A 27,575-nucleotide genomic window follows, 5' to 3' on the forward strand; every position below is an offset into this window, starting at 1 on the left:
CCCTCAGCCCCACTTGTGCCCTCTCACAGTCTGGGACCCCTCGGGAGATAACCACCTGCTGGCTTAGGCCTGCTCCCCGGGTGGCAGATGGCAGGCCCGATTCCTTGGTGCCTGCCATGCCTCCCCGGGTCATGCACATGGCAGGGCTGATCCTGGGGTTGGGACGCTGCCCCGGGTCAGGTCGTACACGGGATGCCCGGATGGAGGCCAGGCGGACTAGCCAATCGCTGCTGCACCGCCCAGCCGCCCCAGGTCCGGTCGCACATAGACGCCTGCTGCCCCGGGTCGCAGATAGCAGGCCCAGATGGTGGCAATGGCGCTGTCCTGCCCTGCCTGCAGTATGCAAATTAGCCGCCATCTTTGTTGGCAGTTAATTTGCATATCGCGCTGATTAGCCCATGGGAGGCATAGCGAAGGTATGGTGAATTACCATGTTTGTCTATTATTAGATAGGACTAGAGGCCCAGCACACATGAAATCATGCGCGAGTAGCTCGCTTCCGCTTGTGTCAGCTGGCTACCTTGCCCTCTGCCACTTGTAGCTCTCTGCCGATAGTAGCTTGCACCCCACCCGCTGCAAGAGCCACTGCTCGTTTGGTCGTGACGGCATTATGGCAACACGACCACAGGCCTTTTATATATAGATAGATGGGTATATTTTTTGAGCATTGCCTGTTCGTTTCTGTTTAGGCAGGTTCTTTTGACACAGTAGGAAAGATAGCCTCTGGCAGCCCAAAGCCTCCATCTTCGTGGCTTGTGATATACAAAGGGAAGAGAAAAACCTCTCACAATATCCAGATCCTGCTCACAAAGACAACTCCGACTGTCTCTGTTTGGATCTTGTGCCTACTACCTGATGGAGTTCTGTGCCCAGAGACGTAGGGTACCAGGACTGGCTGCCCAGCCTGGGTGCCCACCCTACCTGGGGAGAGCATAGTGATTTTAAGCCTCAGCAGAACCACATGGAGTGTTCCCCCAAAGGACGGGGTGCAGTTTAGAGAAGAGGGGAGAAGAGTGAGCCAACACAGCTCAGTCTCTCCTGTGGATCACAGCAGGGAATTGACAGTACCAGGCAGGGCTTGGGACTGGAGAGAAGCCCTGGGTGTTAAGAGGAAAATGCTAATAGGAAGCCCACTTTATCCCAATGTCTGTTAATTATGTCATCACGAGGGCACCTGTCAGTCAAGGAGCTGGTTTTAGTGTCTTCACTGCCACTTACTGTTAGTGAAATCATGTCACCTCTTTCTGCCTCCATTTTCCCATCTGAAAAATGAGAAGGTCAAAAAAACAACAAAACCAATGCGAGGTTAGGACTAGATGGCCTCTAATTTCATTTCCAGCTCGGGAAGCCTGTGACCCATCTACCTTTCCCATAGATCTTTGCATGTTACCTACATGTCTTCAGAAGGCATTGAAAACAAAGTTGGATAAGCACCAAACCCTTGAAGAAAGATGAAAAAATTTGGGCCTATTTATATTTGGGTATCTTTTGTAGAGTTAAATTCATTTCTAACCTAGAGAAAAGTCGATGCAGCACTTTCTTTGATTAAAAATGAGTAGGCAGGCATCAAAGAAACAGTCTGTAATTTGAGGACTTAGAACCAATATACTAGTATTTGCTTGGCCTTGAGGTCCTGAAGTAGTGGTTCCCTCAGTAATGATACATATTTTTGTGAAATTAACCTTTCCTTCCATAGACCTGTTCCCCAGTCAAGCACAGACCATATTTGATTATATAGGGTACTCAAATGGACTAGTTTCTCCCCCGGGGCTGCAAATCTAGGTCACCCTTTTGACATCCCTGAACTCTATTTACAAATGGCCCCTCCCTGCTAGAGAGCAACAGGGGCCGTTGCCTTTTAAGAGCAGCCTGTGGTAATTGACACAGCAGGAAGAGAAAGAGGTCACCCAGACAGAAACAATAACAGCCGCTAATGCTGAGAAAGAAATAGGAGCTTCTCTACATTTATCTGCCCTTGGAAACCAAAATAACTCTTTAAAAGAAAATGGGTGGGTGTTGCTGGGAGGAGGGGAACTGGAGAGCTGGAAGAGATGTGGGTAAAAACCTTGTCAATACTCCCTTTCTTCTGTCACAATAATAGGGATTATTCATTTATTTCAGAGAGCTGGGAATTGGGAGTAGGGAGAGAGTGGGGAGGAGTTTGGTTTGTAGACCTTGTGCTATCTAGGCAGATGTTGGTCAAAGGGGGATGAGGTTTAGGTATTAAAAAAATGTTCACTTGCCATGACTGGGCCTGAAACCCATGATTAGTGATTCCTCCATAGCATTCGCTAGCATTTGTGGCATACTCTTCTTGGAGTGATTATTTGATTTTGATCTGCCTCCCCTACTGGACCTTGAGTCTCATGAGCACAGTCATATACTCCTGTGCATGGAGCTGAGCTCATGCTTGGCTTCTAGAGGAGGCACAATACCTAGATACTGCATTTTCAAACTGAAGATACCCTGGACACTTGCAAAGGGCAGCATATCACTGATGGAAAAGACAGGTTTGGGTTGGCTGCAGTCCTTCAGGAGGTTTTTCATTATGGAGACTCTCTTAACTATGAATTAGGAAATAAGGGCCTGAAAATCTGTCCATCTCTCATGCCCAGTGTCCTGCCAAAGTGCAGCATTCATATTAAGAGTGGTCAGGAAATGTGGGAAGGGCCTTAAGCAATAAGGCTGGGGTTTTAACAAAAACCCCCAAAGCTCAAGAAGCATTCATTTTAGAGGAACCGGTCACTCCTTGTCCACTGCTATAAAATCTCAATGGGAAATTTTTCCAATCTGTTTAGTACAGAAAAGGGGAGGCCAACTCTCCTGTGACTGAAGGAAGCTGAAAAGACGAATGTTCTACTAAACCATGTTGTTGCTGTATCTCAAAACCAATCTTAGAGGCTAACTTCCCAACTATATGCGCCCCTGCAATCTAATCTAAGGCCTATGAGTGGTTTTTCTCACCCTCAGAGCACAAAGATTGGTTATATTTGAAATTGTCCTGGCTGCACATCATCCAAGAGGCATCCCCCCCCCCCCCCTTAACTACCTAAGAGCCACAGAGCACATCCCTTCCTTTGCCAAAGGAGCTCATAGCAGAGCAGGTGATTTTATTTCACGGTTCCCTGGTGCTGCTAGAATTCACTCTTTCAAGGTCTGAATCCCTCCAGCCCACCCAGTTATGCTTGTTTTTCCAGTCTGGGACTTCCAGGTGTACCCTGGCTTCCTGGTCAGGCAGGTTTCATAACTGCATTGAGTCCATCTCTCTACGATGATTTAAAAACCAATTAAATACCCACATTATTCAGCAGTTACTAGGGACCAAATACTGTAGCAAGCCTTATTCCCATGAGACAGGCAGTATCATTGCAAACTGCACAGAGAGGAATTCCCAGCACAGATCTGTCTTAATTCTTAGATGACACAGGATGAAACTGAAGATCTAAAAGACTGTTACTGACTCCAAATCACAGAGACGTGTTAAATCGTAGTGGCGGGGCCACATTCAAACCCAAGTTTTTGGATACCAAACCTGGGTTTCACAACACTGTAGCTTCTGTAGCCAAAATCTAAATTTCCTTAAGAAAAGCACAGATGTTAGGATCCTTGTAAATCTCCAACTTTAAGAATAGATCTTTTCTTTCTCCCTAGAGCAGCGGTTCTCAACCCTTTCATGGGGTCGCCTAAGACCATCGGAAAACACCTATATAATTACATATTGTTTTTGTGATTAATCACTATGCTTTAATTATGTTCAATTTGTAACAATGAAGCTACATCCTGCATATCAGATATTTACATTACGATTCATAACAGTAGCAAAATTACAGTTATGAAGTAGCAACGAAAATAATTTTATGGTTGGGGGTCACCACAACATGAGGAACTGTATTAAAGGGTCCCGGCATTAGGAAGGTTGAGAACCACTGCCCTGGAGCCTGTATTTTCTCCACAAATATTTTGGCACAATTTTTAAAAATCTTGGTATTCACCCTTTGAAAGACTACTACCTTAGCTAGATACTTTGCCAACCTCACTCACATCTCTGAGCCTTTTATTTTTTCTTAAATATATTTTATTAATTTTTTACAGAGAGGAACGGAGAGGGATAGAGAGTTAGAAACATCGATGAGAGAGAAACATCAATCAGCTGCCTCCTGCACTCCCCCCACTGGGGATGTGCCTGCAACTAAGGTACATGCCCTTGACCAGAATCGAACCTGGGACGTTTCAGTCCACAGATCGAGGCTCTATCCACTGAGCCAAACTGGTTAGGGCTCTGAGCCTTTTCTTACACAATTACCCAACCAGGAATCTGTCATTTTTCCAGTGCCTTGTTGCTGCCACCTACTCCATGATGCCCTCTTGACCATGCCAGACCACATGCCTCACCAAACATCTCTCACACACACAGTATTTTTTTTCTTTTTCTTTTTGTAGGTGGTATTACGATTGAATACTTTCTGTCTTCTGTCTTCGTTCGGTCTGTTCTCTCTATCAGATGCAACTTCTTCGCTAAGGCACATACTGTTGGCCAGAATGTAACCATTCTAGCTATGATGGCTTTTTTCTTAGTATAGCTCAGACCAATCCTACTTGGTAAACTTAACCAAGGAGGCAAAAGACTTGTACACTGAAAACTACAAAATGTTGCCAAGAGAAATTAAAGAAGACACAAATAAACGGGAAAATATCCCATGTGCATAAATTGGAGACCTAATATTGTTAAGATGTCAATAATAACCAAAGTAATCTCCAGATTTAATGCAATCGCTATCAAAATCCCAGGAGAAGTTAACGGCAGAAATAGAAAAATCCAATCCTAAAATTCTTATGGAATCTCAATGGGTCCAAATGTCCAAAACAATCCTGAAAAAGAAAAACAATGTTGGAGGTCACATACTCCTTGATTTCAAAACTTATTATAAAGCTACCATGCTCGCCCTGGCAATTGGTTAGAGCATCGTCCTGATGCACCAAGGTTGCAGGTTTGATCCCCGGTCAGGGCACATACTAGGTGTACCGGTTAATAATGTGGATTTTTTTCAATAGATGGGAGTTACATATATGTTGATATATATATGATTTGATATGTATGCTATTTTGTTGTATTGAAAACAAGCTTCAAAGTTTCATATGTCAAATTTTCTGAAGGTATTAACATCATAGATATTTTTACACTTAAAAATGTTGAATTTTGTGCCAAAATAAGAGCATTTGCGGGAAGTTTTAATTCTTTATTTTGAAGAAAAATGCTGCTGAAAGTTATCATATACTTTGGGAAGCTTATGGTGAACATGCTCCATCTCAAGATGCTTGTGAACGCTGGTTTAAATGCTTTAAAAGTGATGATTTTGATGTGAAAGACAAAGAACGTCCAAGTCAGCTGAAAAAGTTTGAAGACCAACAATTACAAGCATTATTGGATGAAGATGCGTGTCAAACTCAAAAACGACTTGCAGGAAGATTAAACGTTGCTCAGTAAACAATTTCCGATCATTTACAAGCAATGGGAAAGATTTTAAAGGAAGGAAAATGGGTGCCACATTAACTGAACGAAAGACAAATGGAAAACTGAAAAGTTATCAGTAAAATGTTGCTTCAACGGCATGAAAGAAAGTCTTTTTTGCATCGAATTGTGACTGGTGATGAAAAGTGGATTTATTTTGAGAATTCCAAACGCACAGAATCATGGGTTGATCCAGGTCAACCATCAACATCGACTGCAAGGCCAAATTGCTTCGGAAAGAAGACAATGCTCTGCGTTTGGTGGGATCAGGAAGGTGTGGTGTATTATGAGCTTCTAAAAGTAGGTGAAACCATTAATACTGATCGCTACTGACAACAAATAATTTGAACCATGCTTTGATCGTGAAATGACCAGAAAGTTCCAGAAGACACGGCAAAGTAATGTTGCTTCATGATAACGCAACATCACGCACTTCAAAACCAGTTAAAGATACGTGATAAGATCTTGCCTGGGAAGTATTAACCCACCCGTATTCACCAGACCTTGCTCCTTCAGATGACCACTTGTTCCGCTGAGCAGCACTTCAAAATGTATGAAGAAGTGGAAATTGGGTCTCTGAATGGTCTGCCTCAAAACAAGAAAAGTTCTATTGGGACAGTATCCACAAATTACCTGAAAGATGGAGGAAATGTGTAACTAGCAATAGACTTACTTTGAATAAAGCACGTTTGATATTTTTCTTGACATTACCATGTTTTCTTTGATTACAAAATCCATACTATTAACCAGTTAATGGTTAATCCGCATTATAAACTGGTTAATGGTTGATCTGCATTTTTAACCGGTTGTAGTGGTTCTCAACCTTCTGGCCCTTTAAATACAGTTCCTCATGTTGTGACCCAACCATAAAATTATTTTCGTTGCTACTTCATAACTGTAATGTTGCTACTGTTATGAGTCGTAATGTAAATATCTGATATGCAGGATGGTCTTAGGCGACCCCTGTGAAAGGGTCATTCAACCGCCAAAGGGGTCGTGACCCACAGGTTGAGAACCGCTGGTAATGGTTGATCCGACTTATTAACCAGTTAAGGGTTGATCTGTATTAACCAGTTAATTGCATTATTAACTAGTTAATAGTTAATCCGCATTATTAACCAGTTAATACAGATCAACCCTTAACCGGTTAATAATGTGGATCAACCATTAACCGGTTAATACTGTGGATTTTGTAATAAAAGAAAACATGGTAATTTCAAGAGAAACATCAAAAGTGCTTTATTCAAAGTAATGTCCATCGCTAGCTAAAAAAATAATCAGCTTTGCTTGTCACCCCTTCAAAGTAATGGCATCCCTTCACGTTCACATTATAGAATTTGCAAGCTGAAAGGAGGAATGATTAGCTCTGCTTCCGAGCCAAGTTGGGTGAGGGCGAGTTAGAACTAGAACTCAGAGACCCTGGCTTCCAGCGATGAGCCCCTTTCTTCTGCTGCCTGCCTGCACGCGCAGCGCACCCCTCTCCGCATTTCTGTGCAAGCAGGGCTCTCTCTGGACAGCTCTAAATTACCTGCATTAGGAGGAGAGGAATGAGCAGGCACGACGTTTTCACAGGTGAATTTCCTTAAGACGTCCTGGGTGATTTTTTTTTCTAAAGCCCTTTTCTCAATGATGCTGACTTTAAGGTACTGTTCCATTAACTGAGGGCTGAGGAGACAGCCCACGAGCACGGCGCCTCGCTGAGAATTTGCCATAAACAGAGTTGCGCAGCTGATGGGCTGCGCGGTGGGCAGGGCACTGTTGGTTACTAACGAGCCCCCAAATAAGGTAGGTATCCTCTAAAAGGCACTAATGGAGCACCTACTGTGTGTCTAAGAGCTGAGCGGCTGCCTTCTATCCTTTCACAGGCCCAAAGCCCTACGAACCTGCAGACACCGGGAGTTCTGATTCTCATCTCGGATCTGGCCTTGAACTTGTGTCGAGGTATTTTAAATTCGTCAACATGGTGGCCTGTCTGTGGCCTCAAAAGTAAAAAAAAAAAAAAAAAAAAAAAAAAAAAAAAAAAAAAAAAGGTTTTTCAAAACGGAAAGATAATTTTCTTGTGAGCCGCTCAACAGGCTCCCTGTCCCGGGAGCCTCAAACTCCTCAAACCACCCTTCACCCCCCACCCCGCCCCCCGCCCCCCGGCCCGGGTCCAGGCTGCCGACCGCCGGCCCAGCGGAGCCAGGGCGCCGGGGCCGAGGGGGCGCCTTTCTCTTTAAGAGCCCCAAGGGCGACCGTGATTGGCTGTAGCTATGCAGGTCTTTCCTCCGAGAGCTGCCTCCCCCGCCGCCCTCCGCGCGCGCCGGCCTCCCCCAGCCCCCTCGCGCCCCCTCCCGCCCCAGCGCGACCCTCTTCCTCGCAGCCGAGTTCAGCCCCGGCAGCGGCATGGGGGAGGCGCCAGCAACAGATGCCAGGCTCCCAGGTTTGCATCCTTAGGCCACGCTGAGCGCCCGAAGAAGAGAGAAGGAACCGGAGAAGGTCCGGGAAGGCGGGGACGGGAGGTGTGGAGATCCCCCCTATAAAGGAGAAGCCCCCGCCCCCACCGGAGAGATCCCCGCCCGCAGAGCTCTGCTGCCGGCAGCCCTGTCGCCGGCGCCCACCTCTCTCCAGCCATGCCGGGCCGGGCCGCCGATCGGGGCCAGGTCCCCTTCTGCAGCGCCGTGGAGGAAAGCCGCGCGGGGGTCGAGGACTCGGAGGGCGGCGGCGGTCGGGAGAGGCCGGGCGCACGCAAGCAGCGGCAGGACATCGTTTGGCGGAACGTCGTCCTGATGAGCCTGCTCCACTTGGCCGCTGTGTACTCCCTGGTGCTGATCCCGAAAGCCAAGCCGCTCACCCTGCTCTGGGGTAAGTCCCTCGGACGCCCCCTGCGCCCCGCGGACGGTGGCGAGGCCGCGCCGGAGCGCGCGGAGTCGCGGGTCTGCTGTCCGCGGTGCGGAGCCCCCTCCGCTCTCCTCTCGCCGGCCCCGGGCGCCCCGGCCCCCTTGGCCTGCAGTTGCCCTCCTTTCGGGACGGGCAGGTCTTTCTGCCCAGATATTTTCAACTCCCTCCCCTGCGGGTCTGCTCGAGTGGGCGCATTGGTCCGCTCCCCGAAGGAGAGCGGGAGGGACCCAGAGTCCTGCGGCGCCGCCACTGTGCGCGGAGAGGCGCGCGAGGGGGGGACGCTGGGCGCCCCTGAACTCCGATTTGAGCGCTGGAGGACAGGCGGCCCGAAGGTGTCGCCCGAGCGGGTCCCAGGGGCTCTCCAATCTGCCGCCTTTCGGCTCCTCAATGTCCTCCGCGGGCCACGGACCTTGGGGCCGAGTTAAGGACAAGAAAGGAAGTGGAGGGGGGTGGAGAGACCTGACCCAGGGACAGTCTGGATTTCGCGCACGAGATGGAAGAAACCAGCCTTCTTCCTCGTCCCTGCAAGGCCCCTCTTCCCTGCCTCCTCCGTGATCTTCTATGCCCATTGCACTTCTGTGGCCCCGGAAGTTTCTTGGCGAACACAAGGAGCTCACGTTGAGAGAGCTCTGCCCCCACTACCAAGCTCGGGTTGTGGCCACGCAGAGACCCCTCCAGGCCCGACACCCCTCTGATCCGTGCGGGCAGGGCTCTTCTCACACCTGTGGCTCTCCCGCCACCCTCCTTCCTAGCACCTGCCGGCTGCGGCAGCGAGGGAGCTCAGGAGTCGACCCCCCCCCACACTCCTCCCCCTTCTCTCCGCCCCAGGGCCTCTCTGCTTGCCCTATGTGATTCCAGTCGCTGACCTATGAACCACCTGAAAGCCGCCCCAGTCCCAACTGGTTTTGGCCTCCATCACCATCCTGGCAGTAGCCAGGGCTAAAGGCGCAGGCATTGACATCCTGGGCCGAGACACAGACCAAGTACTCCAAGGAGCTCTTCCAGCCTTGTTTTTGAGATCATCAGGGAACAGTGCCAGGAGAAATAACAACCTTTTATTTCCAGAGGGGAAGAGGAAGGAAGAAGTAAGACCTTTTTCTGCCAACTTCAATGCTAGGTTGATAATGATTTCCTTGAAATCCTGCCGACCCTGCTCTTGTAGACCCTGGGTACCTCTCAGGGGGTGTGGCAGAGGGGGGATGCAGAGTCGAAAAATGGTGAGAGGGGCATAGGCCTTTGAGAATCATGAAAACTCAAAGTCCCCTAAAAGCTTTGGGTAACCCCCTGCTCAGCCCTCCCCCCACTTAACGCAGCTCCTCACTTCTGTGTCCTTTTCGCCAGGGTCTTTGTTTTGCTTTGGTTTAATTTCGGTCTGTCTTCTGTCTTATCTCCAAATGACTAAATTGTAAGATGTCCAGCCATTTATTGGTGAACACACGTATACCCTGCCAGCCAAAGCCTTCAGTGCCCCAGAGCCTCCATGGTGCCCCCCCCCCCCCCAGGGGCAGTACTGTTGGACTTCACGGCCCATTTGCCTGGGGGAGGGGGATTGGGGCTTGGCCTAATAGCTGATGTGTCAGAGAGAGCTCGGGGAGACGTGAGCACTTAAAATATTATCTTACATGTCTGGGGCTCCACAGGGCCGCCGGCTCCACTCCCTGCAGCCACTGAACCCCAGGAGCCACAAGGCTAAGGCCTCTTCTTCAGGTTTGCTAAGTTATCTCTGCCCTGTCTTGGTTGCTCTCTGTGGTGAAGGCAGAATCTTTGTTTTGAAAGACCTTGGCCAGAGGACACCATCCCTTGGCCCCAAATTCCTCCAGCTTCCTGGGAGAAGTCAACACACTGAAGGAATCTGGTTTCCTCAAATCCCATCCTTGTACCTCCCTGCATAGTCTTCTGCCTTAGCCACTTTTCATCAGCTCCATTCTCTCTCTGTTTTAAAAAATGTTTTTATATTGATTTCAGAGAGAGGAAGGGAGAGGAGAGAGATAGAAACATCAATGATGAGAGAGACTCATTGATCAGCTGCCTCCTGCATGCTTCCCACTGGGGATTGAGCCTGCAACCCAGGCTGGTGCCCTGATGGGGAATCGAACTGTGACCTTCTGGTTCATAGGTCGATGGTCAACCACTGAGCCACACTGCCCTGGCTCCATTCTCTTAATTTGATTAACTCCCTACCTGTGCTTCAGTGCCTCCTTTCAAAAAGAAAAATAAAAAATAAAAATAGCAGGCAGTGGTGGATGTTATAGTTTCTAGTTTCAAAATTGTGACTTAGGAACATTCCAAACAAATGAATCTTATCTGATGGATATCTTGTGGGAGAAGAAATGAGGGACAAAGACCTGCTAAGATGGGTTGTGCTGTGGCTAGGATATTTAGGGCAACTGGAAGGCCAGGGGCACCATCCACTCAAGGTTATTTTCAGAGAAAGCTCTGTTTCCTTGACCCACAATCCCCTCCCCTCCCTGGATTCTCTTTCACCCCCTCCCTCACTGGCTCTATCTAGCTTTAGAGCTGAATTCCTGCACCAGTAGGCTGTTTATCCACTTCAGGGACCTAAGTTGTTAAGGAAATAGGCTTAGCCCTATCCACTGCTTGCTGCCTCCCCAACCCAGGTGAGGTTGCCCTGGAAACAGGCATCCATGCAGTGCATCCAGCAGAGGATGTTAGGTGCGCAGTGTGCCGAGAGTAATTTGCATGGTGGTAAAATGTCATCCATGAGAGATCCATCAAGTCGTTCAGTCCAACCTCCTCCAGTGCCTAACCCCCACCTTTTCATGGCTGTTCTTGGGCTAGAGCAGGCTATTTTCCTTATCGTCGCAGTGTTCTGAGTGGGCAAGCTTAGAATGGAATGCTCTTGGTGCCCACAGGTCCTGAAGGGTGAGTTTAGGAGTTTCGAGAACACTGATCGGGGTAAAGGCAGCGTCTCATGGTGACCTCATGGGTTTTGTCCCTTCACAGGACAACTTCAGTGACAGTACCAGGCATGCAAAACAGTGACTTGCTCCCTTCTTTCATCCTGTCCAGGGATAACATGGCCATTTCTAGGGCAATATAGGATTCTTTGGCATCCCTGGTGCTGGAGCAGCTGGCCAGTCCTGAGTGGGATTCAGCCTATGGGGAGGAAGCTGAGAGGTAGCAGGAATTAACAAAGCAGCCTGGGGCCAGGGAGGTTAGGAGAGGCTGGGGTTTGGAAAGTGCTGGTTGATCAGTCAAATTCTGGCCAATACTGAGAGTTGCCCAAAGATGAACTGTCTTTCGTCAGGCATTGGGCGACCTGCATCCACCACCTGGCATGGTCCTGATGTCTGCTGGGTTGTGGTACTTTTTCTATCAAGTCCCTAAGGTTGTTAAGGAGACCAAGAATGTGTGGTCATGGACTGTAGGGAGCGGCTATAGGGTTAAGCCTTGGACTGACCTATTGGCAAAGCCACAAACAAGTTCCAGCTTAGAGGGCAAAGCCCTCTTAGCACAATTAAGCTTGACCTTATGATGCTCCCTAGATCCTTCCTGGGTAGCTAATGGGCTGTGGGAGGTGCAGCAAGTGCTGCCAAAACAAGTGAAACTCACAAGAACATTGTAACTATGGTGACCACTACCTTGTTTACCTCTGGCTATAAAATAAAGGCTCAGCTTGCTGTGTGGATCCCTCTCTCTGTGGCCTTAGCCAGGCACTGGAAGATCCACCTAGACCCAGCTTACTCTCTTTGTCTGTCTTTTCTTAAATCCTTCGCAGCCCCTCATCAGGCTCACCGAACCCTTGGCTGAGCTGGCCCGCCCCAATGGACGTCTGTCTTGCCTCCAGATTTTTAGAGTGAGAAAGGCTCGAGAGAGAGACAGATCTGAATGTGAATTCCTCTCTCCTACTGAACTTACCAGCTTCATGGCCTTGGAGCGATGAATGACTTTAAACCTCAGCTTTCTCATTTATAAAATGGTTATATTAACACTACTTGCTCACAAAGTGGTGAGAATTAAATTAGATAATATATGACAGCAATACAATCGTAGTAGGGGACTTTAATACCCCATTGACATCATTGGATAAATCTTCTAGACAAAAAAATCAACAAGGAAACAGCAATCCTAACTGACTCACTAGATCAGATGGAACTAATTGACATCTTCAGAACATTTCGCCCCAAAGCTATAGAGCATACATTCTTCTCAAGTACACATTGGACCTTGTCAAAGATCGACCACATGTTAGGACATAGACTAAGTCTCTACAAATTCAAGAGGATTGAAATCATAAATTAGATAATATATACAAATTACTTAGCACAGTGCCTGGCCCTTGGTTGGTGTATAGTAATTGTCAGCTGCCATTATTATTATTGGACCCAATACTGGCTGTTTTTCTTTAGTGGAAGGGAAAAAGGTCTTTCATGTTTTCTTTGGGGACTGTTGCAGTAGAGACAGGGCCAAATCATTTTTCTAAATCTTTTAGGATCTCAGTTTTGACACCCCCCCTCCCCCCACCGTCTCCTTGACTCCTCTTTAAAAATTTTTTTAAATGCTCAATTAAACTACTAAAAAACTGAAACATGTAAATATTTCTTTTAAACCCTGTAATTGTCAGCCCATTGTTGTTGCCACTTTTGCACTTTTAATAAATGGTTAAGCACTGAAAGCCTTACCCAAGGCTGGAGGGCAGCAAAACCTACAGAATAGAGTGTGCTTCTGCTGGCTTTATCGTCCCAACATGTGTAAATATAGGTTGAGGTTAATATTATCAGCTCACTGTTTTTCTAAAAGTGGTCAAGGTCGCTGCACACTACGCTGCGATCATGAAGTGAGAAACAGTGCAGCAGAGTAGACACCGGGGCTGGAATCCCGGCATGGCCACTTAGTTCAACTTCATACATGTCCCTTTCCAGTTTGTCCGCCTCAGTATTCTCGTCTGAGAAGTGGGGCCAGTAATAGTGAGTAAGTTGTTTTAAGAACAGGCATATACTAAAGGGTCTGCCAGAGAGCAGACACCCGATGCTCTGTACTACCCCACCTCCCGCGGTGGGGGCGTCGGCCATGAAGCCTGCGCTGACCTCACTGGCTGGCTGAGACCGTAGCACTTGTGGCTCAAATGGAAGGCACAGCCCTTAAGCCCACATATTTGATCATAACGCTTTAGTTCTCACCTTGCTTAGTTTTGTGTGTTGTATAAAATTGTAGTAATTGCTTGGAAAAGTCATGGATGGATTTATAAAAAGACACAGTCATGGTGGTTTCTTCAAGGTTTTACAAAAGACAGCATCATCTTTGGGTGGCATTATTCTTGTTGAGCATTTATTTTTATTTTTTTAATCCTCACCTGAGGATATGTTTCCATTGGCTTTTTTTTTTTTTTTTTGAGAGAGAGAGAGAGAGAGAGAGAGAGAGAGAGAGAAACATTGATGTGAGAGAGAAACATCTTTTGGTTACCCCATACCCTTGCCCAGTACGCACCCCAACTGAGGATTGAACCTGCAGCTTTTTGGTACAGGGATGACACTCAAACGAACTGAGCCACCTGGCCAAGGCGCTGAGCATTTATTTGGACATTCTGTAGTCTCTGGCATGTGTCCATGTGTCCCTTTGCTGAGATGTGTCATGTTTCTATGGAAGTGCCACAGCCCTGGGACTAAGAGTATGGGCTTTGGAGTCAGAGGGTCTGAGTTCCAAGCCCAACCCCTCAAATTCAGCCTTCAGCAGAAAACTCTCCGTCCTTAGCCTCAGTGCCCCCGACTGCACTATAAGGACAATAACAGCACAGCCAGCAGCTGGAGGGAAATGAAATAATCCAGAAAAGAAGTTGGTCAGGATGCCGGCAAGAGTCTGTTAGCTTTCGCGCCTCAGTCACACGTGCCCTCACTGCTCCTGTCCTGCCTTCTCGCATTTGTCTCACCCTTTGAAGGCTGATGTTTGCTCCACATTGCCCCCTGGTCACCAGCAAGCCCTGGCCAGCGCTAACAGCAGTTTGTCTCTGGTTTATTTCTCCTGGAAATGGATTGGTGGCCACAACAACAGCCGTCCTCCCCCATAAATGCCTATTGTTTGTTCATTTTGTATGTGAACAGCCAGCCACATTCATTCATCCACAGTTCATTCAGTTCTTCCATTCCAATGACCGTCAAAAGTGGCCGCACAGCAGTATCGCTTGGGGAGCCTTTACACTTTTAGGAAGCCTCGGTCTCATCGGGATGTACTGAATTGGAGTCTCTAGGAGTGATGTACTGGCTTTTTTTTTTTTTTTTTTTTTAAGTCATTTAGGTATTTCTGATGTACAGCTGGGTAAGAATCATGATTTAATTGTTTTGCTCAATAATATTTATTACTCACCCATTACCTGCTGGGCACTGGCACCATCCCTGACTTCGTGGCACTCGGGCCAGCTAGAGAGACAGACAGGTGCACAGGTGGTAACTGTGAAGGCGGCATTGGTTACACAGCGCCAGCTCAGGGGGCTGGGAGGCTCCCGAGGAGGAGGCAGCCATGGAGCCGGGCAGCAGGCCCTTGGCTGGCCGGCCCCGGGGTGTGGGAGAGGTGGCACTGTCGCCACAGGGAACAGCGTGAGCAGAGCTGTTCCCTGAGCAGCTCCTGTGGGGAGAGAGACAGACAGGGAGGTTCAAGGGCTGATGGTTCGGCAAGTCTGCGGTGACCAGGGCCGGGAGGATTCAGTGGGGCCAGCAGGACCGGGAGGAGGTCAGGCTGCCCTTCAGCCTCTGCCTGCCTCTCGCCTCCTCCCCTCAGCCCTCCCACACACCACCGACGTCTGCTATGGTAGAATGGCCGGCTGCCAGATTTCTAGACCAGACACTCGAGGGATGAGGGAGCCTGAAGTTTTTCAGGGAAGACCTTGGGGCATATACATTGGAGCTGGACCCCTCAGGCTGCCTGCAGCTGAGGTGAGGGCAGGAATACTGTGTCAGCTGGGCATTTGATGCCACGGACTCAGGTTCTTCCCGGCTCTAAAATGGTAAAATGCCCCAAAGGGTGTAACAGTACCCGAATACCACACCCAGTGTGCCCCCCTTCTGGTCCCCTTCTTCCTCTGTTCTTGACTCTTTCCTGTGTTTCTAAAAGGTGTGTGTGTGTGTGTGTGTGTGTAGGGGAGTTGGGTGCTCTCACTTCATTTCCTTCCTTGAACCTGAGTTTGAGCAGCTGGTTCTCACTAACCCACATTTCAGGGATGGTCAGTTCTGCTCCCCGTTTCCACAGTTGTTGGGGTCACTGCAGGGCCTGGTGCTTAGTAGGAAAGGTTGGAGGGCTCTGTGGGTCCGGCAGGCTGTGGTCCCAGGACCAGCAGCATCAGCACCATCTGGGAGCTCTTTAGAAGTAAAGACTGTCAGACCCCATCCCGGACCTTCTGAATCAGAACCTGAGTTTAGTAAGATCTCCAGGTGATTTATCCACATGCTAAAGTTAGAGACGCTCCCCAGCCCGCTGCCCAGCCACGGGCTGACAATTCAGAGAAGCTGGATGTGAGTGGGGTTGGTCAACTCGTCCTGTTTCCCTTCATGGCCGCCTCCCTTCTGCCTCCCCTCCAACTCCCCTCTGATTGCCTCCGACCCTCTGCCTCCTTGTAGCGTGTTTAGAACATGTCGGGATCTGCTTCTCTTGCCAACCAAAGGCTATTGCTAAAATCTTTCAGCCGGAGCAGCAATGTTTAATTCATGGGCTAGAAAATTAATTTTGTCCTCATAAATAGAGCTGGAGGAAAATAACAGGGAGGCTCTGTGCATGGCGCTGGGGAAGTCAGCCTGTTTAACAGATGAACTGGTAAAGGTGAGGAGGCCTGGGGGAGGGCCACCTTCCACAGAATTGTGAAGCGAGTTGTGTCAGTTAGGATGCTTTCGGCTGCATGTAGCACGAAACTCACCTTCAAATGGCTTCATTGATAGGGGAATTTTCTAATGTCACTGATAAGAGGACGGAGGCTGGCCACTTCGGGGATGACTCAGTGTCACCAGAGAGCAGGTTTCATGTCTGCCACGGTGCCCTTGTTGAATTTAGTTTCCCCCATAGTTACCAGATGGCTGCCAGAGTTCCAGGCAGCACTTGGAGTCACCGCAGTGTCATACAGAAGAAGGGGCTGCCCTTTAGTCTCATTTTCTCAGGGAGAAAAAAAAAACCTTTCCTGGTTGCCTCCCAGCTGACGTCTCCTCAGGTCTCACGTGCAGGACGGGGTCCCAAGTCCCTTGTTAAACCAGCCGTTGGCAAGGGATTCAGCCTAGTCTGGGCCGGCCAGTGAGTGACATTGGGTTGGGGTGATGGTGGTGAAGAGCCAAACAAAACCCAGGCTTTGCTCAAGGAAGAAGAGGGCATGGCTGCTGGGGCAGCCAGCACCTCTGCTCCAGGGGCTTCCTTTGCCCCCTCTCATGACCTTCTCATGACCTTCACTCTTCAGTGTCACCTTCATTCCCTGGAACGACTCTGGTTTCATATATATATTTTCCCATTGATTTTTGAGAGAATGAGAGAGAGAGAGAGAGAGAGAGAGAGAGAGAGAGAGAAACATCCACTGAGAGAGAGACACCAATTGGTTGCCTTTCCCCATGCACCCCGACTGGTACCAGTGTTCGAACCTGCAACCCAGGTATGTGCCCTTGCCCGGGAATCGAACCCGCAACCCTTCAGTGTGCGGGCCGATGCTCTAACCTGGCCAGGGGTCTGGTTTTATATTTTAGTGTACTCTTCCCCTCTACTTGCTACCCCCTATGCTTGTCTCTGATCTTGCTGTCATTACAGTGAGTTATCAATGTCTGCCTTTTCCACAAAGCTCTGAGCTATTTGATGGCATTTCTGCCTCCCTAGGAGCCAGCACACAGCCTCTGCTCAACATACACAATGTTGGGTGAATGAATGAAGGAATAAATGAATGAGTGAATTTAATAACTGTGTGGCCTTTCTTCCTAAGGCAACAATTTTCAACCAGTGTGCTGCAAGCATTTTTAAAGCATGTATTCCTGACTATTTAGTCAGGGCACTGACCTCTTTTCCCTTAGATTGTCAAATAGAAAAATGACATCAGCCAACACAGTAGCTGTCTGGTGTGAATGAATCAAAATTATACTTTTTTTTTTTTGTCAGATCAGCAAAATATTTTTTGGTGTGCCGCAGAATTTTAGTAATTAGTTTATGTGTGTCATGAGATGACAAAGGTTGAAAAATCACTGTCCTAAGGGAAGTTTGCATATTATCTCTTAATGTCAGAAATGTTTTTTCCCTGGTAGAGAACTTTCCATGTTATGTTGGGGGAAAGATTGGGGAGTGAGAGGCCTCTGTCAGTGCCCCAGAAATTGGCATGTCCTTCTGCATCTGTGTCCTCCCGGTGCGTCACCCTGACCTCCCAGAGCTCTCTGCTGCTCTCCTGGGTTTTCTTGGGCTGAGGTGGGCTGGAGAAGGTGGCTCTGGGCACAGAGAATGGGAAAACGAGTGACTTAGAATGCATTCTCTCCCAAGGCTTTCCATGGCGACACCGTTTTCCCAGACTGAGGTTTTTTTGGTGGCTCATTTTCTTCATCTTTCAGGTGACACAGAGCCTCAGTGATGAAGTCACAGCCAGACTTCTGTTCTCTTGCCTCAAATTCTACTTTGTGGGGCATTTAAAAGTCCACGTAACTCACCCAGCAAGTACTTTCTATTTGCACAGACAACCTAGAAAGAAGCATTTTTACTTAGGACGTTGCTATCCATGTGATCAGGGAAACAAAACAATCGCTTTTGGCTAGAGAGTTTGGAAACTGTATGTTAACGTGCAGACAGGGGAAAATGTATAGCAGGACTGTAGTGGAGCCATTTGTGGAAAATCTTCAAGTCAAAGATGGCATGTAAAGTGCCCCCTAAGGTCAGTGCTTAAGCGATGTCCCTGTGGGTGGTGGTTGGGTGGCTTTATCAGGAGCTGGTCATCACTCTCCATATTTGTAGGTGACATTGATGTGGTGATTTTCTGAGAGTGAACTTTCCTTGAAATGGGGTGTGTTTGGGGGGGAACCTAATACCAACGGACTTGGAAATGAAGCTAGACAATAGTTTAGAACTCAGTTTTAAATTTATTTTCTTCCTGTATCACTGCCTGTTATATGAATACATCATACACTTACAATTTGACTGTGTTGGTTTCAGCCTGGTTCCCTGCAGAGACAATGGCTTACACATGCAACCTGTGACCCAGTGGGCAAGGTCATCTCCAATAGCATCCTCTTCCTCCTCATCGGAAAGCATTTATTAAGCCAACAACTAGTTCCTGATGGTCCTGAGCCAGGTTCTGTGTAAAAAAACCCAAGACCCAGTCTGTGTTGCGCCCTAGTACCGTAACCAACAGTGTTCTCATGGCATGGGTAGATAAGGGAAACTACTCTTCTTTAAAAGTTCCCTGCGTGAAATTAGAAATGAATTTCTAAAATGTAACTGTTCCCTGGAGCAGTTTTTCAATCCATTCCTCTAAAAAATATGTCTAATAGAAGCTTTTGCACATGGTTATAATGCAGCTCGTCTCTGTTCTCAGCCTATGACTCAGTTGAGTGTCCCCGAAAGCATTTGTTTTGCCCTGGAGTCTCTATAAGCACCGGGAGATACTTATAAGCCAGTGTGAATAATGCCCACATATGTTTCCCCCTTACACCCACCCCGCCTCCCTGATCAAACCCATTGTGTTTGGCTCAGTAGTTCTTGTAAAGTGGGTGAGTCATGAACATTTTTGAGCTTTATTCAAATTACTCAGGGTCTTGACTCCATCTGGCGCTCTGGAGAGAATTAAGTCACTATCCTCTCAGTAGAGTATAGACTGGATATGAACCTAACCTTGGCATAGCCCCCCTGAGGGCTGGATCAACCGCAGTTATTAGAGCTGACATTCCCTCATGCACCACTGTTGCTCTATCACTTGTTAAAATAGCTGGTGCCTTTCAAAATACTCCTGGAATTCGCAACACCCCAGGGGCTAAAGGGTCAATCAGCTGCAAGGCTTAAACCTTCATTGGTTCTGATTAGTTTTAATTGGCTGGTGCCCTGTGGGTTGTCAAATATTTTTAATATCACCTCTGCATATGCATCCTCTTGCTATCATCTGAGCCATATAATCTTTGGCTTCTCTCACAATTCTATTCTAATTGAGTGAGAACTTTTTCTTTTTTAGCAATCTACCATTCTGGCTTAAATTTATACGTATACTCAAAACCATGCAATGAAAGGTATTAGAGTCTAATCTAAATTCTGAGGTTTTAGGTAACTCATCTGTCCTAATAAAAACTCCTTTTGTGATAGAGGCAGTGTGTGTCTGAAAGGTGATTTTAATGTTCTGGTTTATAATTGCCTTTGTATGAGATTTCCCCCTGAAAGAATTGGTATTAATTTTATCATCAGGAAAAAAAGACTGTAAAAATAAGATTGTAGTTACTTCCTTTTGGTGTTAGCTGGGAGGACAAGGTGTGGAGCAGGGCACCACAAATTCAGGTGAATCTCTTAGCTCAAACTTCCCGGCCCCTAATGTTGTAAATGGTGTCTAGGCTCGCAGGGTCAGCGCCACCCAACCCACACCTGAGGCTTGGTACAGGGAGTTGTTTCAGTGGAAGGAAATTTCAAACATACACAGAAGTAAAGATTGTAGTCTGTACTCGCCTACATCCTCTACTCGCCTGGAATTCTTTTTGTTTGTAACTTTTTACTTTGATATATAATTTTAGAAAAATAGGACAGTTGTAAGACTAGTATAGGGAACTCCTATATACTCTTCCCAGACTAAACAATTTACATCTTGTCCCATTTGTTTTATTGTGTTCTCTACGTCTATGTATACACGTGTGTATATTATTTTTTCTGAGCTCATTTGAGAATAAGTTGGAGACACCATGGCCTTTTATCTCTAAATATTTCAGTTTGTATTTCCTAAGAATAAGAATAGAATCACGTAAAGTTATCAAAACCAGGAATTTAACCTTGAGATTATCTGTTCCACAGTGGATAGTCAAATATCATCAGGTATCCCAGTTAAGTCCTTTGTAGCTTTTTTTCTTTTTTCCCCCAGATTTTTTTTGTTATTGTTTAAAGTATTACAAATAGTAGTACATATGTCTCCTTTTTTTCCACCAATTGACCTTCCCCAGCCTCCCCTACCCCCCGGCACAGGCCCTCAAACCCCCTCCCCCCAGTGTCTTGTGTCCATTGGTTATGCTTATATGCATGCATGCAAGTCCTTCGGTTGATCTCTTACCCCCTCCCCCCGCCCCCCGAAACCCTCCCCAGCCTTCCCGCTGTTGTTTGACAGTCTGTTCGATGCTTTACTGCCTCTGTATCTATTATTGTTCATAAGTTTATAATGTTCTTTATTATCCATAAATGAGTGTGATCATGTGGTACCTTTCCTTCATTGACTGGCTTATTTCACTTAGCATAATGCTCTCCAGTTCCATCCATGCTGTTGCAAATGGTAAGAATCCCTTCTTTGTTACAGCAGCATAGTATTCCATCATGTAGATGTACCACAGTTTTCTAATCCATTCATCTGCTAATGGGCACTTAGGCTGTTTCCAAATCTTAGCTATGGTGAATTGTGCTGCTATGAACATAGGGGTGCATATATCCTTTCTGATGGGTGTTTCTGGTTTCTTTATATCCCAAGAAAATACAGCTTTTTTTCTTTTAGATTAGGTTGAAGCACATTCCAGACAATGGCATCTGTAAATACCCAAGTGTGGAGTGTCAGTTGGGATCATTCTGGCTGCATCCTCCACAGGGAAACCTCAGGACCCACATTTCCCCTGCCGACCACTTTCAGCTCTTTAGGCTAAACAGCTTTGAGAGGCTGTTTTCAAAAGTGATAGGGGTCCAACCTGAGCACTCAACTCCGCTGGCCTAGACTAGGTGATGAGCAAGGCAGTACCTCTCGGTGTGGTCTGCAAACTGTCTGCACACTGGGGTCATCGGTTGCTCCTTGAGGTGCAGACTGGGGGCTCTACCCAGATGGACAGACCGAGAACCTCTGGAAGCAGGACCCAGGAACCTGCATTTAACAGGCACTGCAGATGGCTCTCATACCCTGTGGGTTGGAGGTGCTAGTCCTGTCCCTGGGGCAGGTGCCCTGGAGCGAGGCTGTGTCCCCAGCAGCCTCACATTGCATCCCCCTGCTGGTGGCTCCCATTGGTTGCTTTGTTATGTTGCTCGCAATTCCACCAGCCCCAGATAGATGCCTTAGTGTCAGTAGAGGCAGCATTTTCTGCCTGTGACTAGCTGGGGGGACTCCCCTTAGTAGGAATCCACCCGTTTGTGTGAATTGCTTTCTGCACACATTTTCTTCTCACACAGGCTGATACCTGAGGGAGAGGGTGAGGAGAGAGAAGGCCCTGGAATGCTTTGGGAGTGGGTTGGAGTGAGCCTGACTTCTGGGGGCATGGGTGCAGGTGGGGAGAGGTGCCTGGATCACCCCTTAGATGCCTAGAGAAAAGCTGTTCAGAAGAGGTGAAAAACAAAAACAAAAACTCTGGAGAAAGCCTTGTGAGCCGTAGGCAGAAACCTTCACCCAGCAGAGAGGATCCGGAGACCTCCTTTCCTAGGACTGTGTGAGGACTGACTGGGTGCAGCAGCTGCTTGTTCAGCATCAGCAAAACTGCCCCCCGTCACGTCCCCCCCCTCCCCCCGCCACATACCCTCCTGGAAGGACCAGCCCAACAGGAGGAGGAGTGACCGTTATTCTCACTCCCTAAACAGATGAGCACCTTGGTGCAGTCAGTCTGCTGTATAGAGATGTGTTGGGCCCTTTAGATTTGTTTTCTCTAAATGTGGAGGGTGATGACATCCTGCCTAAGGCCCCTTTCATCTCTGAGGTGAGTGGCTTTACAATCACCTTCATTAGCTGAAGAGCAGACGCTGCTCTGATCAGTCAGGGCCCTGCTTCTTGGGTGCCTGGAGACATGCAGCTCTGCTGGCGACAAGGCAGGTGTTAGGGGGCACCCTGGACCAGGCTCCTCTGCCCTGGGAGATAGAGGGCCCTTTGTGAATGTGTCTGACCTCCCACCAGTGATAACGGTGGGAAGACACCTGGCTCTAGGCATGAACTGCCTCCCAGGGACTGCAGAGGGCTGATCCTAGCTCGCACCATGTCAGCGTGGCCCTGTGACGTAGGAGGTCTACGACCTGAGGGGTGACCACCCACACCTAACACAGTACTCTAAGGATATTTCGGTTATTCCCGCTGTTTGTTCCTTGGAAAGGAGACACGCTTTCCGAGTTCTTTTTCTGTTTAGCTCTGGTGGTTGTCAAGCCAGAGCTGGGCTTGCTTAGATCTGAAGCTCCTTCAGCCTTCAGCTGGGGGGGTGGGAGGGGGAGGGTCCTGCTGGGCTTCCTTCCTTTAGCCTCGGGAGAGTGCAAAGAGGAAGGGGCAGGGCGGAGAGCCTTCCAGACCCAGCCAGGTGGGAGTCCTCACAGGGAAGAAGAAATGCAAAGCACCAGAAGCAGAGCTCCCCTCGCCTGAGAAGCAGGCCCTGGGGCTGCCCTCCGTCCAAGGGCTGGAGGGACAATTTCACACTCAGACCCATTTTTGCTGGTTAGCTGAAGTGCTAGTCTCCCAAATCTCTCCCTGGCCAGGGCCATTCCCTAGTGGATCTTAATTGGGTTTATGAGGAAAAAAAATACATTTTAAAGTGCAGAAGCAGTTCCCCAGGCACTTGGTGTTGGCCGTTGGTGCCGAATAGGCACACTGGTGTTCTGATCTCTGCTTGGGTTCAGGCGCAGTGAGGGCATTTCTGGGATGTGCTGTCCCCGCCTGGTTGGAGACAGGCTGGCTGAAGACTTAGATGTCTAATTAAATTCCATTTCCCATGCATTCGGGGACATGTGCCTGATGTGGGCCAGGTGCTGGGAACACGCAGGTGAGCAAGCTGTTATTCCTACCAGAAGATGGCCAGTTATAACCCAGTGTGATGAATGCCAGGACAGGAGGAGGCCTGAGCGGCAGGGTGGCTGGAGGAGGGGGCACTGTGATTCTTTTAATTCTATATAACAGTAACCTTGTGGAGCAGTTACAGTGCCCTGTGTCTTAACTGCAGTTCTGAACAAAACTTTGAAAACAGAATTATTTCATAATTAATTCAGAGGGGAAACTCGATCCAACAATTCATTTGGTGGCCAAATCTGACCTAACCTACTTCTCCTATTTATTCTGAATATCCACATGAATGTGCGTGATTGATGATGGACCCATTATGAATATTGCTATAGGGCATGGCACTCTGTTACCTTTATTTTTTTTTAATATGGTTTTGTTTTTTTTGTTTTGTTTTTTTTTTAGAGAGAGAAGAAGGGAGAGAAACATCAATCAGCTATCTCCTGCTCACCCCCTACTGGGGATCGAGCCTGCAACCCCTGCATGTGTCCTGACCAGGAATCGAACCGGCAACCTTTCTGTGTACAGGACAACTAAGCAACCAGTTGAGCCACACCAGTTGGGCTGACCCTGAGGGTTTTTTTTAAACACACACCATATTTTTATTGATTTTAGAGAGGAAGAGACAGGGAGAGAGAGATAGAAACATCAATGATGAGAGAGAATCATTGATTGGCTGCTCCTGCACACCCCCTACTGGGGATCAGGCCCACAACCCAGGCATGTGCCCTTGACTGGAATCGAACCCAGGACCTTTCAGTCTGCAGGCTGACGCTCTATCCGCTGAGCCAAATCAGCTAGGGCCTGACTCTAAGGTTTTGAGGAGGGCTGAGGACTTGTCCTGGTTTCTTCTCCATTGTGCATTGAAGGAAGTAGAGTGCAGAGAGGACTCACTCACTCACCCAAGATCACAGAGCAGCCAGGGCTTGTACAAAGGTCCTCTAACTCCTAACCTCCTTAGGTGACTACCTCCAGAAGCACTTCTCCCTACACAGCAGCGATTTGGGTACTAGATGTGTGGACAGCTCTGGAGTGGGCATGGGCTGGGCTAGCATTGTCCGTGGATTGCACCCCTGGTGGCCGAGATCCACCGTCTTGGTGGACAGGGATCGGGTGTCAATCTCTTCCCTGGGCCTGGGCTCAGCCACCCTCACTCTGGTAGTAGTCAGGTACAATTTAAGAGGGAGTGATGATTCAGTGTCTCTCTACCTACAAGATCTGTCATCTTGTCCAAAAGCCACCCCCTCGGTCATTTCTCACTGCTCTATTTCCCAATCCTGTATTCTTCTCACATCTTTTTCTCCTCACTGACTGCTGGTCTGTGACCCCCAAGGCCTCCCAGACCAGTGAGAAAGATGTGCTTATAAATAATTCTGGAGTTGTGCAGGTTGGAGCCGGGTCAGCCTGTGCGTAGGCAGGATGTAGGTAGCCAACAGTGAGCAGTGATTTGAAGGACACAGGCCTTCAACAGCCCTCAAATTACCGTCCTCAGTTGTCCTAGCATTTACAGCAGGGCTTCTAGGCTGGCGTGGGTGCTTCAGGGGTTCACGAGCCCCTGAAACAGATTTTGCACATGCTGGTATTTTTCCTCCAACGGACTCTCAGTGGAGACTGTCTTTAAAAGGGTTAAGCACTGCTGGCCTGGAAGAAATCACAGTAAACATGCCAGCGTTTCCTAAGAGGACAAACAGTAACTGAGTATTCGTTTATATGTTACCATCCGTTATCCCTTAGTGTGTCTATAGCCAATATAGTCACTTCCAGGTCTCACTGAATGCATAGGATAATTAAGCTTTGATCGGATGAAGGGCAGATTCAGGAGCTTCTGGATTCAGTAGGCCTTTATGGACCTCCCCCAACCCCCACCCCGGAATGAGGGATCCCCCTTGGATTGTGGGACAACCCAGTACAAAAAAGCAAAAGGTGTTTTTCATCTTTTTACTTAATTTACAATTTCTTCATGGTCTCCTCATCTGAGGACCTTTCCCTGCCTCTGCTTAGCTCTGCTTGTTAATACTGGTGATAAGAATCCTAAGGACCCAGTGTATTAGTATTCTGTTGCTGCTGTAACAAATTGTCACGAAGTTAGTGACTTATCAGCAACACAATTTATCATCTTGTGTCTAGATGTCCAGCCCAAGTCTCCCTGGGTTAAAATCAGTGTGGACAGGGCTATATTCCCTTCAGGAGGCTGGAGGGGAGAATCTGGTTTTTTTTATTGGTTTTTTTGTCTTTTCCAGCTTCTAGAGGCTGCCTACATTCCCTGCCTCATGGCCCATTCCTCCATCTTCAAGCCAGCAATGGCTAGTTAAGTCCTTCTCACATAACATCACCCTGACCTCCTCTGCTGCTTCTCATCCACTTTTAAGGACCCTTGTGATTACATTGGGCCCACTTGGATAAGCAGAGATAGTCTTATCATCTTTAAAGTCAGGTGATTAGCAGCCTTAATTCCGTCTGCACCCTTACTCCCTCTTTGTTCTGTAATGTAACATATTCACAGTACGAGGGACCAGGGTATGGCTATCTTTGGGTGGCCGTTATTCTGCCAAAGAAAACTAGTTTGCATTGATTCCTCTGGCTGTAGGTACCACCACAGGGGTGGGCAAACTTTTTGACTCGAGGGCCACAATGGGTTCTTAAACTGGACCGGAGGGCTGGAACAAAAGCATGGATGGAGTGTTTGTGTGAACTAATATAAATTCAAAGTAAACATCATTACATAAAAGGGTACGGTCTTTTTTTTTTTTTAGTTTTATTCATTTCAAACGGGCCAGATCCGGTCCGCGGGCCGTAGTTTGCCCACGGCTGTACCACCAGGACAGAAACACTCAGTGACGTATAACCTTCTTTTGAGGAGAACTCGTCCTTGTGATGGGCACTTCAAAGGGTCATCGAAGTTTTCTGACCTCATCCTCCCCTCCCTGGGGATGGTCTGGCCATTTCAGAGGCTCAGCCCACTGGCCAGGGCCTGCCATGCTCCTGAGGACCCTCCAAAGGACATTTGCTGATGCTAATGTTTGACCACTCACCTCCAGCCAGTCATTGGGGTGACATATGTTATTAGCAACAATTGGATGGAGGCAGCTTAGGGTCTTGAAACTATTTGATTTACATTTTATTTGGGATAGGGGTACGGAGAGATCCTTGGCCTGCCTGGAATATCCCTTATGAATGTGTGTGCAACATGTGAGCAGAGATGAAAGGGCAAGAGGTGGGAAAACAGAACACCCAGGCAATGACAATAGCAACAAAAACAGGTGCAAATCTATGCAAGAAAATGCAGAGGGGAAAGAGCCCCTGGTCATGTGACCTGCGAGTCACATAAAAGTGATAGTAAGATGGGGGTGGATTCTTGAGGGGAGAAGTAGGTCTCAAGGGGGCAGCATCAGCTTTGGGGTGGGGCTTTGCCTTGTTGAGCAGACTTTTTTGGTTAATTGCATGGATTTAGGGCTTTTGCTGGTTTTGATTTGGTTTCCATTACTGGTTGGGAAAGCACCCCTACTGTGATTGTGTGGAGTCTTGGCCCTGAGATCGGGGCAGGGAAGGCGGGAAGAAGGTGACCAAGAAACTTTCCCAGAAGCAGGACCAGCCACGTAATTTACAGGGCCCAGTGCAACGTGAAAACATGAGGCTCTTGTTTATCAGTTATTAGGAGTTTCATGATGGTGATAGAGTATTTAAGCAGGGGCCTTTCTACACGTGAGGCCTATGTCACACATCCATGAAGCTGCGCCTGCCCAGAGTAAAGTACCCTGTGTGTGTCCGGGGCGTTCTCAGATGTCACGAGTGATGAATATCTGAGGCCTGTTTCCCAGGGAATTGCCAAGACTGAGGGCCCTGGGCCTGAGGACTCACTTTCTTATCACAGAACTTTCCTTTTTTTTTTTTTTTTTAAAGTATTTTATTGATTTTTTTACAGAGAGGAAGGGAGAGGGATAGAGAGTTAGAAACATCGGTGAGAGAGAAACATCGATCAGCTGCCTCCTGCACATCTCCTACTGGGGATGTGCCCGCAACCCAGGTACATGCCCTTGACCGGAATCGAACCTGGGACCCTTCAGTCCTCAGGCCGACACCCTATCCACTGAGCCCAACCAGCTAGGGCCAGAACTTTTCTTAATTGCGCTGGATGTGTGATGCTGTTTGAAAGGTGCTTTGCTTCATCTGGGGGGAACCTACATTCTAGAGGCGGGAGTGGAGAGGCGGCGAAGAAGCTTTGCCTTCGCTTCCAGGGTGTGAACTCAGAGAATTCTGATTCTGCCCGTCCCAGTTCCTCGTCTAATGGAGAGCGTGCTTCTGGCTCCAGCCTGACATCATGGGGCT

At 47.9% G+C, this 27,575-nt stretch overlaps 1 protein-coding gene across 1 annotated transcript in view; it reads left to right on the plus strand.

Moving 5' to 3' along the window:
• Nucleotides 1–7,755: 7,755 nt before the first annotated feature.
• The window catches only part of SCD5 (stearoyl-CoA desaturase 5), a 145,054-nt gene continuing 125,234 nt past the window's right edge, over nucleotides 7,756–27,575 (plus strand). The window contains exon 1 of the mRNA XM_081090806.1: nucleotides 7,756–8,353. Coding sequence (XP_080946932.1) covers nucleotides 8,122–8,353 — 232 coding nt within the window. The 5' untranslated portion in view covers nucleotides 7,756–8,121. The remainder of the gene's footprint in view (nucleotides 8,354–27,575) is intronic.

The sequence above is a fragment of the Myotis nattereri genome (assembly GCF_964212035.1).
Source record: "Myotis nattereri genome assembly, chromosome: 1".
In the NCBI taxonomy this organism is placed as follows: domain Eukaryota; kingdom Metazoa; phylum Chordata; class Mammalia; order Chiroptera; family Vespertilionidae; genus Myotis; species Myotis nattereri.